This window comes from Mangifera indica, chromosome 13 (assembly GCF_011075055.1).
Source record: "Mangifera indica cultivar Alphonso chromosome 13, CATAS_Mindica_2.1, whole genome shotgun sequence".
NCBI lineage: Eukaryota > Viridiplantae > Streptophyta > Magnoliopsida > Sapindales > Anacardiaceae > Mangifera > Mangifera indica.
The window spans coordinates 13,979,801-14,000,596 of NC_058149.1; the positions used below are offsets into that span (position 1 = coordinate 13,979,801).

Here is a 20,796-nt window from a genome sequence, read left to right on the forward strand (position 1 = left end):
TTGAGAAATTCTACTGAAAATAGTGTAGTTGAGATTTAACATACAACAGATCATCCTTTGTGTCAAGGCAGGCAACCAGTAAATGAAACTTCTTCTTATTTAGACGTAAAAAGAATGAGAACAGAAATGAATCGTCTTATTATTTATTAATTTATTTAAATAAATAATAATCCATAACTACCGAGTAAAATATGGCTCCTGATGACATAACAGTCCTTAAAAAAAATGCCTATCACTTATAACTAGCTAAAAACAATCATTTACTTGGTTTGAGAGAGAGGCGCCGGCGAATTTTCAGATATCCAAACTTTCCAGCACCAGGTGATGAACCCTCAATGACAAGCGGCAAATAGCCTGTTGCTGCTTTGTACCTTTGCTGAATCTGAAATTTTCATATGGCAATTACCTTGTTAAAAAGATTTTATATATAAATATTTATAAATTTCTTAATGTGTAGAAACTACTAACAATAATTTACTTGCTATGAATTTAAGCTGAGCTGGTAAGGCACAAACAAGCCCAAAATGAGTTAGATTTAAATGAGCTCGAACATAAGATTTTATATATTTAAACTCAAACTTGAACATAAGTTTAAGGGGGTCTTTAGCTCGCCAAACGAGCGAACCTAGAAAAGCTCGATTAGAATTTATTTTTTTACTAATACACATCAAAACAACGTTGTTTCAGTCAATTTTGACTCGTTTTGGCTAAATGAACTTTGAACTCAAGCTTAATTCTTCTCAAGCCAAGTCGAACTTGAATTGCTTCAAGGAAAAACTGTCAAATTCCAGTTTAAGCTCGACTTTCAAATGAGCAAAACTTAAGCTTACCCAAACTTGGGTTCGGCTATGCTTGAATCCAGTCCTAGATACAAACTGTAGTAATTCCTAATTTGAAGGGTGAATCCTCACTCCCTCAAAGAGCTCATAAAAAAGATGGTGATGTTTAATTTGAAATTTATACTAAAAATTACCTCAAGAATTTGTTGGCTGCTCCGTAGACAGTTTCTACCAATTACACAAATTGTTCCACCAGAACCCCCACCAGTAATTTTGGCTCCATATAATGTCCCCTCTTCAGGTTTATTCCCTGTACCATGCTGCATCTCCTGTACCAACTCCACCAGCCTATCTGTCCCATCGGAACCAAGTCCACAAGCACTGTAGCTGTAATGGCACTGAAATATATGGATAACACATATTAACAGTAGATTCCTATCATTCAAGACAATGCAGTAAAATCGTGCCTAGAATATTCACTCTAACAGAAAACCTAGAAAGATTTCTATAACACCACTTTCCTCTCCAAAGATGATCCATCCCCATCAAAATTTCAACAGAAAATGAATAAATTCAGCAAGTTAGAACTTGCAATATATACCTGATACAGCAGTTCTCCAAGAGAAGTAAGTTGTTCCTCTGAAGCAGCAGATGTTAGCAAAGCTTTAAAGGCCTATACAATAAGTAACAGAAGGAGTGACTCAGGTGAACATTTTAAACAAAATTTATACGGTGTGATTGCCACTCACGAAGGAAATGCAAAACTAAGAGACATATATGATTAAAAAAGCGAGGCATCTTTTTATTTTTAATTCATATTGGAATTTAATATTCAAACATCAAAAAAGCTATCAAAAACATACCTTGACCCGGAAATTCTCATATATAGGATGTCTAGCAGATGCAGTAACCCCGTATTCACGCTTGGGATCAATTGTTGTAACTGGATCATCATGCTTACCATATTTTTTTGAAAAGGCATCACCAAGCATGGATTCAGGAAGCACCTTGGCATAACGAGCCTCATATCTATAATACAAGACAAACAGATAAGGGAAGAAAATCACTTCACAATGAGAGTAATCAGCTCATCAGGTTATCATATATCCATCACAAAATTGATATGTTCTCCTAAGAGATTATCATTTCCAACAACTCCAAAAAGAAAGCCTAATAAATTAACTTACCTATGAGGTGACAAGTTGCACAAGTAATCCAGTGATGCTTCAGCTTCAAGCAGTGAAACACCATCCTCCAAAATGTCAGGCCCATTAGAAGTCTTCAACTGAGAAAGCTCGGTAGATGCTGCAGACTTTATCATCTGTCGACCCATAAAGGCACCTATTCTGACAGATCCATAGTCTGCACCCCCAACACTGCCAAAAAAAGAAGCCAAGTAACTAACAGCTTAGAAATCTGTCAAAAGAATGATTCACTAGAGCTGGAAGTAGAATATGAGAATATGATTTTAAGGAGAAAAAAACAGAGCTACTTCATAGATTAGACATAGGCAACAGTATCCATGATTCCTCTGAAATATTTCATTCCATATCTCTTTTGATACATTCTGCCTTTTTTTATTCAAGAAAATAAATTAAAATCAAATATCTGTAATACCCATTCGTCACCACAAATGATTTTTCCCTGATAACTTAATAAACCATACACCAATGTCCTTCACTGAAACAGACTAACATAAACAACACAGAAAATGGAAACAGACATTACTGGAACTGATACCTGTGTCTAATTCCTGAATCAATTCCCCAAAAACGGATATGGTTTGGAATTTCAACAAGCCCAAGCACCTCGGCTGGCTGCATAAACAATAAAAGCATCAAGTTTGACATAATTTATTAACCTTCAAAATGGCAGCATTCAAGCCTTTTACAGTACATACAACGCTTACCTGGCACACCATTGCAAGCAGTTTGTTGGCCTCCCCACATGCAGAAGCCATCTGATCCATCACACCACAAGGAGCTCCAACAATGTGATTTTCCACCTAATGAAGAACTTGAAATAATAAGCGACATAGACTATATATGGTACAAGTCTTTATGCATACATGGTGGAAAATAAGATCTAAGGAAAGGATGTGCATAATATCAAACCTTTTGACACAGCAAAGCTATATCTCTTGGACTGATATCTAATCCTGAAAAGTTCAATCAAACAGTCCCAGAGGTGGACCAATACAACCTTATCAATTTGCTGAAAGTAGAGAGGATAAATACAAGTAGTGTATCAAACTAATCACATAATCTTTTTTTTTTTTAAGTAATTAATACAGTACCATAACTTTGAAAAATGACAACAGATAGCATAATCGATATTAACTTTAAGCCAAAAGATAAAAGATAGACCATCTAAATTCACATTTATTATAAAAAAGAAGTCAGAAATCAATAAATACTGAACAATTGACCAATTTTTTAGTCTAACCACGCAGCTAAAGTGTAACTAATATCCTGTCTCAAAGCCTCAAACGGATTAAAGAATGAAGCACCAAATCTTCCATAGGAGCCTATCATTCAAAGATCTATATGTGCCTAAAAGTTATGACAATTTACATGCCAACAGTTTATCTTTCACATGTGAGGGGGTCTTGCGTGCATATAAGCAAGAAAAGCAAAAACCAAACCTCTTCAATTTTATTTTTTTTCTGAATTGTACAAATTAAAAACTGAAAGGGAAGAATAGAGCTAAAGAAATGAGCCCTTGTAAATTATGTAAATTGACCAAAAAAAAGTGACAAAAAAGAAAATGAGAATTTTTCTTATAACCAGGCAATTAACATAATAAATTACCATGAGCAGCAGCTATGGCAGACATACTAGCAACCTCTACTGATGCAGAAGAAGACACGCCTTTGCCTTCTGGCACTGCAGATGAAACCTGTATGGTTGTATTAAAAAATTCAATGTAAGATACAAAGACTGACTTGTGTTGGAGGGGGAAAAATACTGGAATACGTATAAAACCCATAAAAATTGTAATTTATAAAACTAACACAATAAGGTTGCAAACTCAGTCGCACATATAAAACTAACATGATGAAGTGACTGCAATATCGAACAAGAAAAAAACATATTTCAAGATACATGCAGATGTGGAAACTAGAATTTTAAGAGTTAATCATTATATTAAACTGATTGAGCTTGCTACTAACTGTCCTCAGTATGGTTTGATCTCCCAAAAAGCATTAAATTCTGTCACCATTTTGGTCTTTCTATCAATTTAATCTCTACATAGCAATAACTATTGACCATACATACACATCAGAATAGAGTATCTTGTCAATTTTTTACTGAATTAACAGACTACATAATTAGCAGTCTTAACATTCATCAATTCTGGTAAATTCATGTGAACACAAGGAAACAGAAACACAAAGCAGAAGGAAAGATCGTAAAATATCTGAAATATTAATTGTAAAAGAACATTCCAGGCTGAATAACAACGCAAAAACATATAGAGGAGGAATTGAGCCATACCAGCATGCTGATACTATCATTAAAGCGGACACCACGTTCATTCATTAGAACCAGAATTGACCCAGCAACATATGCTGCCCAACTAAAATAGGAACCACATCATTAGCACGTAGTATTCTCTCAGTAAAGATAAATTAAACAAAACAAGAGAGACCCACTTTTGAGATGGATCTCGGGCAAAGTATTTTCTGGCCTTCTCATATGATATAGGTTTATCTCCATCCATAAAATCAGATAAATCCATGTCAAAAGTTGGACCTCGATTGCTCAACTCTGAGCCATATGATACCTGATGAAACCAACATGTGGAGTTAATGATGATGTTGACTTAAGCATATCATTATAAACAAACTTGTACGTATTACTTTTGTATAAGCACCATCTCATTAAGCTTTAAGCTAGGATTGCAAACAAGCTTAGCTCAAGCTTGAATGGCTCGAGAGCAGAACTTGAGTTTGTTGTTGCTCAATTTGGTGAGCTCAAGCGTAGTATTAATAAACCCCTAAAAATTTAAAATATCACACTTAAACCCTGAAATTTTACACATTTACTTTGGATATGGCAGAAATTGATAAATACAAGGTTTAATTGTAATTTTTTGAACTAAGCTTAAGCCAAGCTCAAGTCATTTGTTCCTATCTAGAGCTCAAGCCTCCAAGTCCAGAGCTTGTTGAACTCAAACATAAACTTGGCATATACACAATCGAGCCAAGCTCGAGCCTAAAACTACTCGACTTGGCTCAATTGCAACCCTACTTTGAGCTAATTGCTATGACTTTCAACCATTACTTGAGATAGTCAAATTGTTGTAATCAACATTACCCCAACGATAATGCCCATAAAGAACAAACGCATTCAAATGCAAATACATACAATTTGTAGAACAGGCCTTGGCTTTCCTTCACCATCTTGCCGAGCCTGGGCATGTTTCCAGAGCCTATGTTTACTAGGATGATTCCTTTGCACAGCTACATGACAAGCTTCTCTTATGGGCATCTGCGGGAGGAAAACTATTCAAGTTAATTGAAAAGTCAGATTAAAATTAAAAAAGGCCAAAGAGGGCACAGATACAAACACGGAATGCATTGACCATAGTATAGGGTTGACTAATTGACATCACAAATGCAAAAATCCAATTGTGTAAGGAGCAATGCAAAAGGTTGTCAGAAAAGCACATAACAATCATTAAAAGGCGAGATGGGTTGCTGTAATAGAATTCCATGTATCATTATGCGAAAATCAAGAAAAGTTATGAAATTTCAAAAGGGAAAAACTAAAAAAGAAAGTAAGAATTAGAACAAACAATGTAAGAAACCAAGTACAAGTGCATACAAACTTACTGCCAGAGATACAAACTAAAATTGAAAACACATGCACATGCATCTGTACTCTGTAGATAGCCAAAGAGCAGCAGACAGAGCAGGAGGCATGTCCTACTTAAAAGAATTAAGAAGAGTAGAACATATAGACAGAAAAGATAAGCACAACCAGAGGCATGAATCAAACCTGCAAAACAAGGCTTCCTGAGTAATCAGCAATCCCTCCCATTACATCTAACCTTCCAGGCGCTCTAGCCACAAAAATTTCTTCCTGCATAACAACAGCACTTGAAAATTTAAATGATTTCATAAGATTTCAGGTTGCCAAGGAATTTGACCCTAATCTTATAGATAAGCTAGAGCATAGGTACATGAATTAAGTTCACGTGTCTGCCTGAATATATAAATACTAAGAAATCTAAAAGGACAACAGCAGCATTCATTACTTTCCTAGCATAATAAACTTCACATTCAACTCCTCTACACTAATCTCAGACTGTTAAACTAAATTCTCCGAGGAGAGATTTTAAAGTTTGAAACTTTCAATTTCCAAGAACAAAATCACCAAATTGTTCAAAGGCCTATATGGGTTTAAATGATCCATACATATAAGGATCTATATACATCAATTTCTGAATTAGAGGTCAACAGAAAACACAAGGAAAAATGTTTCAACCTACAATCAGAAAGACTAAAGTATTAGAATAACAAAGGTAGGTCATCAACAAATTTTTTAAAAGATGCTCCTGGTTTAAGAAAATGTGCAAAATGATTATCCCATTTTCAATCTCAGATGTAGCAGAGGAATAGAAACATAAAAGTTAAAGTAAGCACAACCTCCCAATTGAAAAGTCCAGCAGCAGCCTTACGCTCCCGCATCTGGCGCTTCTCAGAATTCTTTTCAGAAAGATTAATATCTAGCTGAGACAAGCTCTTTAGAAAACTGATTGTATCTGGAAGACCCTGATGGTCTCCATGAAGAATTTCAAAGTCTTCAGTGAATCTAAAGGAAGAAAATTTTTAGATATCATTTGAAGTTTGTAACTAATTTTTTAATCTAAAAGGAATACTATTAACAGTAAAGTGAAAAACAGAACTCACATGCTTAAAGTAGAGTCGCTCTCATCCTTTCGAGCAGCTGGTGATCCAGTAGATAAACCAAGTTCGTTTTCAGCAGAAGTATACCAATCAGGAATGGAGATATCCCTTCCAGGGACCCTTTGCAGTTGATACCCAAGAATTATCGCATCACGTAGTCTTCTTGCGCCGCTAAACTATTCATACAATGAGGCTAAATGTTAATTCATAAAAATTTATAGGAAAGCAACACTTGTAAACATAACTGTAATACATCCATACGTTCAATAACATTTAAGAAATCTATAAAAAAAAATGATGAGTCCTAATATGAATAAGGTCAGACAGTATCAGTTTTGTTGTGATCTTCATCCTTCACCTGTGCAATAGCAAAGGCTACTATCCCACCCAAGAAGTGTTTCTCCTTTTTTTACAAGCATTTTATTGCACCAACCTGACCTTGTTTCATTTCTAAGGAGATGGAAGGTTGGAGAATTTCAAAGTAGGTTTCCCGTTCATTAGATAATAATACAAAAATTTGGTGATCCTTGGTTGAAATTGTGAGAGTTCCTAGATGTCAAATAAAATTAATATTCATAAAACAATCAAGCCAGTCTTAATCCAAACTCCCTACTACAGCTGGATTTGTATTATTTTGCTACAATTTTACATAAACATTGGGCATAATTAGGTGGATAAATAAAAAAAAAAAATAGCGTGCACCTCATTCTTCCTTGTACTTAAACTCAAATTAAATTAGCCAACCCAAAGTTTGGAATGAGATTAGATTTCTAAACCTCTTGCCTCTACAGCAAGAGATCTAACCAATAAGCCTATCCTTTTGGAGATATAAAATTATAAAAACTTAAAGATGTTAATCTCAAACAGAAATGAAATCCAAGCTTTGAGACCACTGACCACAAGTGAAATGCAAACTTTTTAATTCAAAAAAAATGACATCGAAAGAAACACCCATTCAAGGGTATTATCAAAAGGACAACGGCACAACAAAGCAAGGTAAACAAGGATCCAGCTAATATACCTTATCTGAAGCATAGTTTTTTCCAATAGCTGCCTCCTGCAAGATGCGGGCTGCCACCTATAATTTGAACATTGTACAACCTTGTATTAGGAAGAAATAAAAAAAGAAAAATTGAAACAATAAAAATCAGAATGATGAAATTGTACTTAAAACATAGCATATTTTAGGAGACCAAATCTCAGAAATCATTTTACAAAACAACAGAACAAGGTAACACTTAAAGATTTAAACCTCATATAGTAGCCAATTAAAATTAAAGAGTAATATTTCAAGATTTGCATGTAAATTTTTCAGCCCTTGACATCTTCCAGATGAAGAGATCTTGCTAAACTTCCTGAGAATAGGACACAATGAGTAACCAAATTTAACAGTTCTTTTTTAGGAATTTGCTGACATTCATGTTTTATTTATATTTGAAGTTAAGGAAACGATAATACATTCAAATTTGATTAAGTGAGAAACCATCAAGAGATTTTACTCTTCTTTAGATACTAGAAATTAACTGTGGTTACCATTAATTAATAAGTTTGAACGTACTCAATAGTCTAATAATAAAATACAAATTACTGTGCTGAGTAGCTTGGATGCTATTTACCCAATGCAGTATTATGAAAGTGGAATCCTCCAGATAATTTAGTGAACAGAGTACTAGATGGTGCCAAAATAAAAAATTATGTTCAGACTACTAAATCAGAGAATGGTAACATATATTTGAACATTGAGCTAAAGCATTAAATCTTATTTCATAGTTTGTTTGTTATAATTAATTGAATTACTATGTGGAAGGTTTAATCCCTTTATTTATAGGGGGTACCCTCTAATGTTGAATAGCAAGTTCACCAACATTTAGTCAATATTGTTCATAGCTAATTCTTTCAACAAATCTTAATTACTAAAATCATCTTTATTTGCAATCTACAAGACAATATGAAATCTATCACTAATATAGGGTACATGTCTAACAACTTGCAGAAAATTCTGACTGCAATCATCAATATTTTAGCTAATTATGAAATCTAAAACTTAAAGAGAACCAGAACACTGAAGAATGAATTTACCTCACCGCCATTGCTGCCTCCTTCATAGCATGGTTTCAAACTAATTGCACGTTCCAGGTAAGGTTTCCAATTACCAGTTAGTAAATCCCTCCTAATCATCTCCACACCACCCTGATAAAACTGCATAAAAAGTAATGATAACTGATGTCAGATTCTGAACATCATAAATAGAAAAAGAAGAAAAATAGTTAAGAAAGCAGCTACCTCAAGCATATTTCTCAGAAATGGTTCTTCATTGAAATAATCTCTGCGTACAAAGACAAAAGGCAACTTGTAGGACAAGGCTTCACTTACAGTGCCATATCCAATTTTTCCTGAAATAGTAGAGGCAATTTAATACAGATCTGATCTAGCTCATCTTTCTGGAAAAAAAAAATATATACTGACCAAGCATACAATCGGAAGCCGCTATCAAATCAGGTGTATAAGCATCTTTCGGAAGTTTTATAAAATTTGGTGGAAGCTCCTGGGAATCAGAAGCACCACAAACCTGAACCAGAGAAAAATATAAAAGTTAAACTAAAGCATGTCAAGCACATTGTTAGGACAAAATACAGAGAAAAACTATAAAATGTACCAGACACAGCCAACCAGAAGGTAAATACTCCCCCTTCAACTTCCAGCCTGCAGGCTGCATAACAGAGACTGAATTAGGATGTATAAAAGTAATTGAACTCATCAATCTGCTGCAGAATGAGAGTTTAGAGTTTAGCATTATCATAAAAAAGCCATCAGCTATATTATAAAAATTATAAACAATGAAATGAGATTTTAAATTTAAGCCGATTTAAATATGGAACCTCAATCACTAATAGTGACAGTGACTAGCATTGGTAAGCAGTTAATAAGAACCTAGATGTGTGTGTGTGTATAAAGGCAAATAACCTATGCAGGTGTCAGCATGACTAAAAGTTAAATATGTCCACTGCCTAGATATACATACATATGAGCAGCAAGAGGTCAATCTAGTACACCAGAGAATTCCACCGCAAAAAGATGTTAACAACATCTAAATTATCTTTTTCAATAAGTAATCTCACCTGTCCACCGAAGTTGAGGATAACTAGCTTCACATCTTCCCCAATTCCAAGCTCCTTCCTTATCTATAGGAGAAGGCAAAATAAGTTACTGAGAACCTAGATTCTGATTTTTTAATACAATGTCAGAGTTCAACCAAGTGTTGTGTACTAAACCTCCTTGCGAGATTTGTGCAATCTCCTCACAACCAAAGGTACATCAATAACACCACGGAAAGCAGGCACTGCATTGGTAAAATGTGAGACCAATCATTAAAAATCTTTCAGGATCTATAAAGATGGTTGCCAAAGGGTCAACAAACATAAAAGAAAGCCATTTTCTTAGGGTTGTAAAACAAACAACATACTTGGACAATATCCCGGAAGGCGAATGAGGAATTCACAATGAGAATAATCCTCAGCTATCTGTATTGAATTTTAAAAAATGAAACAAGGTTAGGACTCTTACAAATTAATAACCATGACAACAGCAAAGGGCAAAACTTAAACACCATAAACACATTACTATGGGGTTAGAATCAATATAATCAACCATGTAATATCTCAAAATTACATTTCACAGACCATGTCATATATTTATATGGAAATGTTAGAAGATTTCAAAACTTTACTGTTAAGGGACATTTCACAGAGCATGTTGAGTTGGCCCCCACTGCTCAATTCATTGCCTAAGACACAGTCAGTCATCATTGATAACCATGAAACTAATGCAAATAGGAGTATAATCGGTCATCCTCCTCATAGTCAAAGAAAACCAAGCAGGGAACACAACCCTAGAGAACAGTCAGTTCACCTGCCAAACAATAGAACGGTGGTGTTTGCCAGCAGCCATCACATACTCAGCATAAATGAAGTCCCAGCTGTAAATTATTTGAAAATATTCAAATAAAATAAGATTTATATGATACTTTGCAAGAGAACAAGATATTACATTAATATGAGTTACCTAAAATTGGTGACGCAAACAGACCGAATACCAGCATCAGCTGCTGCACGACATGCAACTGGAACAACATCTGAAACCTGTTTGAATTCACCAGAAAGCCGTGCTCATCAAATTTTTTAACAATAAAATTTAAAAAATAAAAAGCTATAGCTTGAATAGGGATGTAATTTCAAATTTACCACTAAGTCTGCCTTGATGGAGTTGAGCCATTCAACTTCAGTTTTCAAAATAGAATCACGAGGAACCACTGCAGTTTCTGAATACTAGTATAAAAAACGAAAACGAACAGAAAATCAAATTCAATAACTAAAAAAATAAAATTGACAAAGAAATCGATATCAACATTACCTTCTCCAATGAAGCAAGGCGATCGACAGTCAACGCATCTGCCTGAACTGCTCCACAGTCTAAGAGTACCTGATTTCATCGAATTTCACAAACGAATACAACATTCAGCAGAAAAAACAAAAGGAAAAATATCAAAAAATAAATAAATTAAAATTAGACCAAAAAAACCTTGCGAATGAAGAGACGAGGAGATTGAATTTCAGAAGTGAAAACAAAATCAGGAGCACCGGTGACGACATGCACATCGTGACCAGCGAGAATCAAATTCCTGACAACCTCAACAACACGAGTGGCGTGGCCAAAGCCATGGCCAGTGACATAGTAAGCGAAAACCAGATGGTTCCTGGATGCGGATATCGATACTCCTTCATTCTCCTTTATCCTCATTTTGAGTCACCTTTCTCTTCTACTGAAAAAAAAGCTATATATATATAAATATATATATATATATATATATATATATATATATATACACACATAAATATATAGGCTCTGGATAATATACAACTGAGAAAAGAGATCTTGTTTGGTAAGATATCCCAGCACACGCTAACACGATCAGATCAAGACGATAAGTAGTAATCTACATTTATCACAACTAGGAGGACTAAAGAAGTGTCTCAGTTTTCTCTCTTTTGTTCCTAATTTGTTGCTGTTTGGTGAGTTTTTCACCACTTACCGAGTCTGATTCCCTGTTTTTTTTGGTTCATGTCACTGCTGAGCTGGCATGCCGTCAATTCAGATCAGATTATATTAATTTAATATTCTTTCCTTATCCCAATTTCTAATTGCCACGTGTCTACTTAAAATGCTATAAACAATGTCCCAATTTCTTGAGATGTTATACACTTTTAAACTACAAATTTTATTTTACTTAAATAACCTCTTATACTTAAATACTTATACACATACTTATATTGATTTTTATTATTAAATTTAGGCCAAAAGAATATCTCCCATCCAAGTTTGATGGAACCCAATTTTTTAATTGTTAATTACAAAAAATTTAAATATTTATCTGTCTATTAAATTTTATTATTATTATTATTAAAGATAATATCGTTATTTAACTAAAACTATTAAAAAATTAAAATTTTATTACATTTTTTTATAAATTTAAAAACTAACAATTTCTCTTACTCTAAGATGAAAAATAATTATTTTTCTTTAAGGTTATATTTAATCTCTAACCGATAATTGTCCTCTTTTATTTGTCGCAAATGACCGTCGATACTAACTGTAACTTCCTCTATTGCCAAAATCCACCAAAACTGGTCTTTTTTTGCAACGAAGATCGATGCCAAATGTCGATCTTCGATGTCCTTAGTGTTAAAAAAACTCCGATTAGAGTTTTTTGAAAACCAATGACACCAAAGATTGGTGTTTGTCATGATTCATAGTTGATGAATTGCGACAAAAGACTAGTTTTGGTGGATGTTGACGGTAGAGAAAGTTGTAGCTAGTTTTGGTGGTCACCTGCAACAGTGAAAAAGGCTAACTATCAATTAGAGAAAGCTCGTTGAAGAATGATAAGTTTAAATGATACCTAAAGAGGAAATAATCATTTTTCAAACTTTGAATGAAATAAATTATTAGTTTTTAAATATAGGAAAAATGTAAAAGAGTTTTAGTTTTTTTTTTAATTTGTAACTAAATGATAATTTTACCCTTTACAGTAATAATGAAATTTAATAAATAAATAAGTATTTGAATTTTCGATAATTAACAAATAAAAAATAATCTTTAAGCCTTAAATTTAAATGAGGAAAAGTAAAAATAATCATAGCATACGTGTGGATTATTATTTAATTTAAAAAAATTAAATAAATAAGAGTAAGTTAAGATAGTCACAATCTAAAATTATGTTATAATGTTTGGAGAATAATATTTAGATTAACTCATGTGTACTCACTCACTCTTGTATTATTCTAATCAAATAAATACATCCTTAAAATTAGGGGGCATAAACATTCGTATTCTTTTCCAAAAATTTCAAAATTATAAATAAAATTTTTTTTCAACATTTGATTGCCAAGTGACACTAAGATGATGCAAATAATATTATTTGGACCTTTTGAAATAACGATTTACAATTTATTTTTCAAATAAATTTATTTGAGGCATTAAGATGGTCCAATATTTTGTCCTCAAATGAATGTGTTCCACGTAATGCTTTATATTCTTATCCATCATTAATTCAATCAAAAGTCAATTTACGATTCTATTGGTCCATTCAATCTGTTCAATTATTATCATATTGATAATATTAATATGTTTTTAATTATATGATATTAATATATAATTAAATTAGTCTAATATAACAATTGAATTGTGATTTAAAATTATTTTCTTAATTTAATCTCAATCACTTTAGCCTAATACTTAAAATGAGATTTACCCATGAATTTACATTAAATATGGCACTAATTCTAAATCAAATTGATTGAGACTATCCCTATTTTATAATAGTGATTGCACTTATAACTTATTTATTTCATGCTATAAATAATTTAATATAAATAAATTGTTTGAGGGCCAAAGGACAATTTTCCACCTAAGGTTTAATGAAAGGACAAATTTCTACCCAAAAACATTTAAAAACCTAATTATTCACCCATTTAACATAAAATATTAAAAAATAAAATACTATCATATTTTTTCTCCACTCAACATTTGAGTCATTTTCCTCTTAGGGTTTCATTCATTCTCTAACGATATTTTCGATCGACCTTCTGTCTATCGACGCTGCCTTTAACCTCCATGATGAAAACACGGGCATGAAAAAGGCCACGAAGATGACTATTAGAAGAGACATTGTCGAAGATCTATCATGCAATGGATCGTTTGGAAGTAACGTCTGACTTCAACGATCTTCAACCAAGATTTATGATTTTAAACCAGGAGGAAGGGAGAAGTTGAAAGGGAGAGAGAACACGACCGGAGATGACGAACTTTGTTGTCTCTTGTGATAGTTTCAAAATCCTATGAGTAAAAAGTGATTTTTCAAACTTTCATAAGAGGAAATCAGATTTATAAACTTAGGAGGAAATAAATTATTTTTTATAAAATAATAATTTTATCCTTGTTCATATCAGTAAATAATAGATATTTGAGTTTTTAAAAGTTAATTGATAAAAATTATCCTTTCATTAAACCTTGGGTGGGAACTTGTCGTTTGGCCTTGTTTGAGTTAGGGGTAACTCTAACCGTATGAGACTTGTCAACAAGTCGTGCTGCGTTAGTTATGTCAATTTTGGCATGGGCCACCATATCACAGGTTGGGTTAGTTTGCGAAATTTGAAGACTTCGAACGCGGCTTACAACATAATGAGTTGCGTCTTGGGTGTTTTCTGATGGGTAGGCTTACAAAAATTGAAATTTTAATATATATTTTTATATACTATTTCATCCTGTGACCCTTACCATGAGGCCCACGATGTTTGAATGGCCTAAACCCAAAAACAAAAAAAACAAAAAAAAGTGAGGGCAAAATGGTCATATGCGTTGAATGAGAGGGCTTTACGAGCGCGTGCTCCGCCTATTTATTCGCTCTCTCAGAGTTTTCAGATTTATCTAGGGTTTCATCTAAACCTCATTAGACGGGCAGCCTTAAGCCAAGGCGGCTCAAATGAGAGGAAGCGGAAGCAGGCCTACACAAGTACGATGCGTAGCCCTTCCGATTATCTGAAAGTGATTGGGTGTTTCGTTAATTTGTTTTAACCTTTTTTTGAGGGATGATCGTTTTAAAACGGATTTCGATACACGGTGGGTGTCTGGCTGATACGATATAAATGGGGCTGAAGTTTGGCTCTTTGGCTAAAATTACGGTGCCTTAGTGATGAATGCAGCTCCCTAAACCAACCCTTTTGACCAAAGTCCGCCATGACTTGTGTTTGTGGCGAATTCATTTGGTTTGAATGGTACATATATATAATTTTGTTTTGAATTATTGCCGAGTAGTAATTCAGGCAGCCTCTTTGTAATGTAAAATGGCAAATGAGGTGTTAAACTGCTCGTAAATCAATTTGCTTATGCTCTTCAGATTTGCTGAGATTCGTCCTTGAAGCTGGTCTAGTAGGCATAAGTACATCCTTTTTCAGATCATACTAAAGTTTTTAATATATTAACAATGAGAATTTATGAACTAAATAGCTGTTCTGTATCTTTGTTCTTATCAGTTGAAAATTCAACTAACTCAGTGGCTCACAAAGATGGAAACTTTACAAATTAATGAAATGATCGGGATGTTCTGGTAGTGTAACTATATCCAGGATTATTGCACCATTGGACATAAATAATGCAACATATACAAACTTAATCATATGAAAATGAATCCATATCTTACAATCACAAACTAATTTGTTTTGAATCTATTACAAATTACAGAAGGGATTCTTTGGACCCCTGCAGATCATCTCCCTGAGCGATAATTTTGATTCTGAATCTGTATCCTCTGAATTATGCCTGTTCTTCAGCTTAGCTATTAATATAAGCTATTAGAGCTCAACATATATCCACTTGGATGTTCATAGCTCTTGCAGAACAATGAAAATATTGATAGTTGAGAAATTTTCAATCTGTGAATCCCTGCTATTGCTAAACTTGATCACAGAACACCAGCTTGCCTCCTTTCTTGCACAAGCCTTGTTCACCAACTGCATTAACAACTTTCCCATAACTATACTTGAGAGGCATTCTCCCCAACACCCTATGAAACTCCCTTATACACTGCCCTCTCCTCTTTCTATGTTCCATTCCCCTACTACTCAATCCCACTGCACTTATCCTGCTCCTCAATTTCCGCCCACTATCTTCTCCATGCCCATCGTTTCTTGGATCTCCCCAATCTCTTACTCTCTCTGCCCCCACCATTATCGGCCCCGTATTTGTTTCATCGGCCACCACGAAATTCATCAGTATGTCCTCGCAGTTATGCATTTTGTCAACTATATGTTGCATCTCAGTCATTTTTTCTCCACCTCCACAACTGTAATTAAACAGATAGCTGCTCTTCAAAATCATGAGCTTGGTTAGAACAATGGAGTACTTATCTGGATGCACAGTGTAAATCCACTCTTTTCTGAACAAATCAATATCATGTGACCTCACGAACACCCCTATCAGACGCTCACTGTTGGATTGCCATACTCTGAAGGCGAATTCGAATGATTTATGATCCATCTCCACGTCATCGTCGCAAATTAAGACGGCGTGGGTACCGATTGATGATCTGGGCAGGAACCGTGTGTTGAGGCTATCGGATGGCTGGTAGTGCAGGGAGATTGAGGCGGCACCCCGGGAGGAGAGCGAGAGCTTGTGGGCCAATTGGGAGAGTGTTTGAGCTGGGGTGGAGGGATTTCCCCAGAGTACTAGCACGGAGGACACCAGCGGCGATGCCGAGTACGCGGCGGCTATTGATTGAAGAAGAGGAATGCGAAACTCTGAGTATCCGTTGATGAGCACCGTGATCTGGTCCCATCGAAGTGTTCGCGGGTCCCGCCGATTTGTAGGGTGGCACGGGTCCGACGACGAGAATGTGCGAACAGAAATCACTGCAGTAAGAAGTGTTGCAAAATACAGAAAGGGAAGAAAGCGCGTCGCATTCATCCCCTCCGTGCTTGCCGGTGGTGGTGTTATATTATGCTATTCAATCAAAGACACCAAAAATAGCTGAATGGGGTGGCAGTTTCGTAAAAACTGGGTCATTTTCCAGTTGTGGCAATTTTGAAATATTATAGCGAAATGGGGTTTATTTTTTGGGATTTTGTGGATAATGGATGGAGCCATGGAGGGAACGGGTGGTTGTATCTTTATGGCGATGATGAGGGCACTAGCAATAGCTTCAACTTGTCCAGGCAGGATGAATTTTAAGCTGATAATGCCGTCAAGTTCAAGGCCAAGTTATTTGTTGAAATTAAAATTGAAGCCCAGTGGTGCAGCTCAGTGTGCACCAGCTCCACCTTCACAAGAGGTACCAAAATTTTTTATTTGATGAATCTTAATTTGTATATCTTTCACTGTTGGAGAATCTTGCTTACATATTTACAGTTGAGTTTTATCGAAGGTTGATGTGGGGATATTATGTGAACCTTGCAATGGCAGAGGATGGCTGCTCTGTGATTTTTGTCAAGGACAAAAAACCAATGTCAAAGTTCGAAATAATCGCATTTATCGTCGCTGTCCAACTTGTAGAGCCGTAAGTGCCTACTCTTATTAATTATTAATGGATAACTTAATCTTTCAGAAAAGAATCAAATCTTAAGTGCCCTTGTTCTGATGCAGGTTGGATATGTGTTGTGTTCGAAGTGCAAAGTTTTCAAATGTGTGACCTTCCCAAATTATGATGATGGTGAGGATTTAGTCCTCTAACCATCAGCTTATGTATTTTTGGAGTTGACATTCATTGTTTGCAGAAGCTCTCAAGCAGGTTTTCCTCTATTCCTTTGTGTAATTTTCCTCTCATGAGAATCAAGTTTGTCAGAGGTACATCAATGTAATGGTAATGTGCATGTTGAGAGTAAAAAAATGGTGGAATAACTGACTATTTGCTTATAATTGTTTCTTTTTATTGATGTGAAGAGAGTTACTGAGTACAAAAGTTGAAAGGCTTTCATTTTTTAACACGCATTATGGACTTAATTAAATATTTTGATAACTAAATGGGCTGAACAAGGCCCTGTTACTACAATTATCCACTGTCTTATTTTCCTTCTTGAAAAATTGTTATTCCCGGTATAATTTATCTTTCTATCCTTTGTTTATGCTCCATCTGTCTTCATGTATTTTTACAATAAACAAAATATGTACTGTTGAACCTTCAATTTTCCTACCTTAAAACCATTAGATAGGTTGAAATTAATCTGTTTCTTTGAGTTGCCTCACTTAGTTGGGTATAGTGGAATAATCTTGTATTTGATTCCACATTTGTTTTCTGCTTAGTCCATTTGTTCTTGTTCAAACTTGTTTTTTTCTTTTTTTTCTACCTTTGAGCTCTTGTTCAAACTTGTTGCTTTGTGCTTATACACACTTAAAGTTTGTTTCCAGCATCATAACAAGAAGTATTATCCAGGTACTCTTATAGAATTATAAGAGCTCAATTTATATCAAAATACATGGAATATAAATATTATTGCCTGAATTTCATCTTATCAAATTTCTGTAAATTTTAATGGATGAATTTCTTTTAATCAAGCTCATACCTAATTTTGTAATAGATTGCTTGTGCTCTACAATTTTCAGTTCACCGGGGATTATTTTACTTCACTCTCCTGTTAGATAAGGTCATTATAAATATGACGTTTCATTACCCTGTTTCAGATTAGGGTGCTTAGATTTACATCTTTCAAACACATTGCCTTTGCATTGAAATTTGAATCTATTTTAACTTTTTCTTTTTTCAGAATTCATTTGTTGTTGTCGGTGAATGTTGATAAATTTCTTACAGAAAATGCCATGTGGCTTCTAAACCATTTTCCCACCGTCTTTGAATTGTTTCTGTTCCCTGATCTACCAATCTTCCTAAGTGACAACAATGGCCTCTGCGATCACTTTGGGTAGTATTTATTGGATCATCTAATTTGGTGCTATTTCTGTGCTTTCTGAGTCAGCAAACAACCTTTTAGGACTTTTTGTTTCTTGCCATTTTCTCCAAAAGCACAGCCAAGCTGTTTTGACTTAGGAAATCTGCACTTTCTATAAAACCAGGATTTGGCAAGCAATAGCATGATGGCCTTCATGAGGAATTCTTATACTTTGATATACAAAACAGATAAGAAATTTCCCAAAAAGTAAATCACACAAAAAAAATGCTATATTAGCTTACAGATGATATGTCAAAGAATTTCATAACTAAAGCTTCACTAATGTCTGTGACAGTTTCAGTAGATTTTTCTATCAAATGTTCTAGAACTTCATAAAATCTTTATCGGGTGATGTAAAAAGAAAAGCTTGTAATTCTTAATTATTTTGTAACTTTTCTCCCACTAACCTGGGGCGTACTTTTAGCAAGTGGAAGTCCAACTTGGAATAGCATTATTTCTTTTCACTATTTGGCATTTTAACTTGATCATACTCTATTAATTACATAGGAATGATAAGGGTATCCTTTCTGTTTTGCTTTTCTTCTCATTATTGTCTGAATGGTGATTTGTAGGGTGAATAGATGCATATGTGGCAGACTGGCACTAGGTCTCTCAAAATGTTGAATATACAAGCTTTCTGACTTAGTCCCTTAAAGAAACCAAAATGTCATTAATTTCTAAATCTAGTATACTGCAAGCATTTATGAATTCTGGATGCTTTGTGATTGAAAACTGTGAAGTATGGCTTGTAATGTTTCTGTTTATTGGATCCAACTTTGGCCTTTTGACTTGGGCACATCATTATGCACAAAATAGAGTGGAGAAGCACCTTTGTAGCGTTTAGTAGTATAGAGAAGGTTGGTGAGTCATGGTTAACATGTGATGCCTGTAGTTAGAAATCAATGATGCATGTGCATTGATTGATCAAGGTTGGAATTGTCCTATTTTAATGCTTACTGTTACTTGATCTGAGTGCAAAAGGCTATATTATGATATTTTATGTCATTAGAATACCTTTAAAATATTTATTTGCATCATCAAACGCATAGGATACTATTCTTGCTTACTGTAATTGCTAATACATTTCTCTCTCTCTTTTCTCCACCCTTCTAGTTTTGAAGTTAAGCACATTCACAAGAGGGCAATTCCGTGGTAGTTTATCTGTGCAGTACTCATTAGTGAATTTGGCTGACTTGTGCTTTTAATGCATTCCATGCATAGCTTGTTCTCACAGCTAATGAAGTTGATGACTAAGGCCCCTGTTATCAATGCAAAGTCATTTGTCCTGTGTTAAACATATATGCAGAAGTGACGATTTCAGGCCTACTCTGCTATAAGTCAAAACTTTCGCCTGTGAAGTAATAATTCCATAGACTACAGCTTCTTCTTCAATCAGGGTTTTTTGTCCTTTTATTTTGACTGAGGAAAATGTCTGTGACCAATTGCAAAGAGCAAGTATACTTTTCCAAAGACTAGCTGAAGAAGGACATGAAAGGGACATATTCCCTACCTCATTCTTGAAAATTTTACAAAGATAAAGAAAAGAAAATACAATAGAATATTTTAACAAATATTTTGGAAGACTTGTTCGAATGATAGTTCAGTGGTTATGGCTTCTACATCACAATCAGTTAGGCTTATCATTTAGGCTTATTTTGGGTGGTAGGTTGGTACAAGAAGTTCTTCAAGTAATTATAATCCTCTTTTTTTTTCCTTAAAATATATTATCTGTCTGTTGGTTTTTTATTATTCTAGGCCAATGGGCAAGCACATCCTGATTCCTGAAATAAAATGCTGTTGGTTGGAGAACTTAGCCTTGGTTTGGTGCTATTCCATCAATTTGATGCCTCTCACAATATGTAAGAATTGAAAATGCAGGAAGTTGGTTTGACTTAAAATACATTTTGAGTTGAACCCAGCAGGCTTGCCCTGTTCAATTGCCCAACTAGCTAGAACCAGCAGATTTGGCAAAATTGTGCTCAGGGAACCAGACCCGATTGCTGATCCTCTCTTCTGCATATTTTCTGATACATTTACACATTAAAGCTCTGTGTGAAAACTACATTTTGAGAATTGGGATAGGTAATGAAAGTAGTTCTTTTAATCAAACAAA

General features: G+C 34.5%; 3 protein-coding genes and 1 non-coding gene across 8 annotated transcripts; 2 read left to right on the plus strand and 2 right to left on the minus strand.

The window, feature by feature from the left end:
- Positions 1-122: 122 nt before the first annotated feature.
- On the minus strand, positions 123-11,753 carry LOC123194476 (L-arabinokinase-like). 2 transcript variants are annotated; one of them, XM_044607690.1, is made up of 29 exons: positions 11,609-11,753; positions 11,272-11,512; positions 11,104-11,172; positions 10,935-11,018; positions 10,756-10,832; positions 10,603-10,669; positions 10,157-10,214; positions 9,966-10,033; positions 9,813-9,875; positions 9,350-9,403; positions 9,160-9,262; positions 8,977-9,086; positions 8,773-8,892; positions 7,715-7,771; positions 6,697-6,869; positions 6,433-6,598; positions 5,783-5,866; positions 5,150-5,272; positions 4,435-4,565; positions 4,277-4,358; positions 3,590-3,677; positions 2,894-2,937; positions 2,689-2,784; positions 2,520-2,596; positions 1,967-2,155; positions 1,643-1,808; positions 1,381-1,452; positions 974-1,177; positions 123-382 (listed from the first exon to the last, which is right to left on the minus strand). In XM_044607690.1, exons 2-29 carry the CDS (start codon positions 11,488-11,490, stop codon positions 257-259), a joined length of 2,970 nt encoding a protein of 989 aa, XP_044463625.1. In that variant the 5' UTR covers positions 11,491-11,512; positions 11,609-11,753; the 3' UTR covers positions 123-256. The 2 variants fall into 2 exon arrangements, with proteins under 2 accessions (XP_044463625.1, XP_044463624.1); XM_044607689.1 differs by having other exon boundaries at positions 11,272-11,752.
- Positions 11,754-15,069: 3,316 nt separating this feature from the next.
- LOC123195374 lies at positions 15,070-15,194 on the plus strand. The gene has a single exon (XR_006497443.1). It is a non-coding gene; the product is annotated as a small nucleolar RNA snoR77 (small nucleolar RNA).
- Positions 15,195-15,330: 136 nt separating this feature from the next.
- LOC123194668 (glycosyltransferase family protein 64 C3) lies at positions 15,331-16,710 on the minus strand. The gene has a single exon (XM_044608001.1). The coding sequence runs from the start codon at positions 16,708-16,710 to the stop codon at positions 15,700-15,702; it is 1,011 nt and encodes a 336-aa protein (XP_044463936.1). The 3' UTR covers positions 15,331-15,699.
- A 158-nt stretch (positions 16,711-16,868) lies between these two features.
- Positions 16,869-20,792, plus strand: LOC123194670. Of its 4 annotated transcripts, none has more exons than XR_006497315.1 (4): positions 16,869-17,074; positions 17,168-17,299; positions 17,386-17,530; positions 20,562-20,792. XR_006497315.1 is itself a non-coding variant. In XM_044608003.1 (3 exons), exons 1-3 carry the CDS (start codon positions 16,877-16,879, stop codon positions 17,470-17,472), a joined length of 417 nt encoding a protein of 138 aa, XP_044463938.1. In that variant the 5' UTR covers positions 16,869-16,876; the 3' UTR covers positions 17,473-17,789. The 4 variants fall into 4 exon arrangements, 1 of the variants encoding a protein (XP_044463938.1); XR_006497313.1 differs by lacking the exon at positions 20,562-20,792 and adding an exon at positions 20,439-20,492; XR_006497314.1 differs by lacking the exon at positions 20,562-20,792 and adding an exon at positions 19,256-19,656.
- The last annotated feature ends 4 nt before the right edge of the window (positions 20,793-20,796 follow it).

What these genes read in the sequence shown, in the direction of transcription:
- LOC123194476 (XM_044607690.1), bottom strand. Translation starts at nt 11,490, where the DNA reads ATGAGGATAAAGGAGAATGAAGGAGTATCGATATCCGCATCCAGGAAC. An exon ending in TCCTCAACTTCGGTGGACAG is followed by an intron (nt 9,404 to 9,812) that starts GTGAGATTACTT and finishes TCTGTTATGCAG; the next exon opens with CCTGCAGGCTGGAAGTTGAA. An exon ending in GATTCAGGAATTAGACACAG is followed by an intron (nt 2,156 to 2,519) that starts GTATCAGTTCCA and finishes TTTTTTTGGCAG; the next exon opens with TGTTGGGGGTGCAGACTATG.
- LOC123194668 (XM_044608001.1), bottom strand. Translation starts at nt 16,710, where the DNA reads ATGAATGCGACGCGCTTTCTTCCCTTTCTGTATTTTGCAACACTTCTT.
- LOC123194670 (XM_044608003.1), top strand. Translation starts at nt 16,877, where the DNA reads ATGGATGGAGCCATGGAGGGAACGGGTGGTTGTATCTTTATGGCGATG. An exon ending in CAGCTCCACCTTCACAAGAG is followed by an intron (nt 17,075 to 17,167) that starts GTACCAAAATTT and finishes GTTTTATCGAAG; the next exon opens with GTTGATGTGGGGATATTATG. An exon ending in GCTGTCCAACTTGTAGAGCC is followed by an intron (nt 17,300 to 17,385) that starts GTAAGTGCCTAC and finishes GTTCTGATGCAG; the next exon opens with GTTGGATATGTGTTGTGTTC.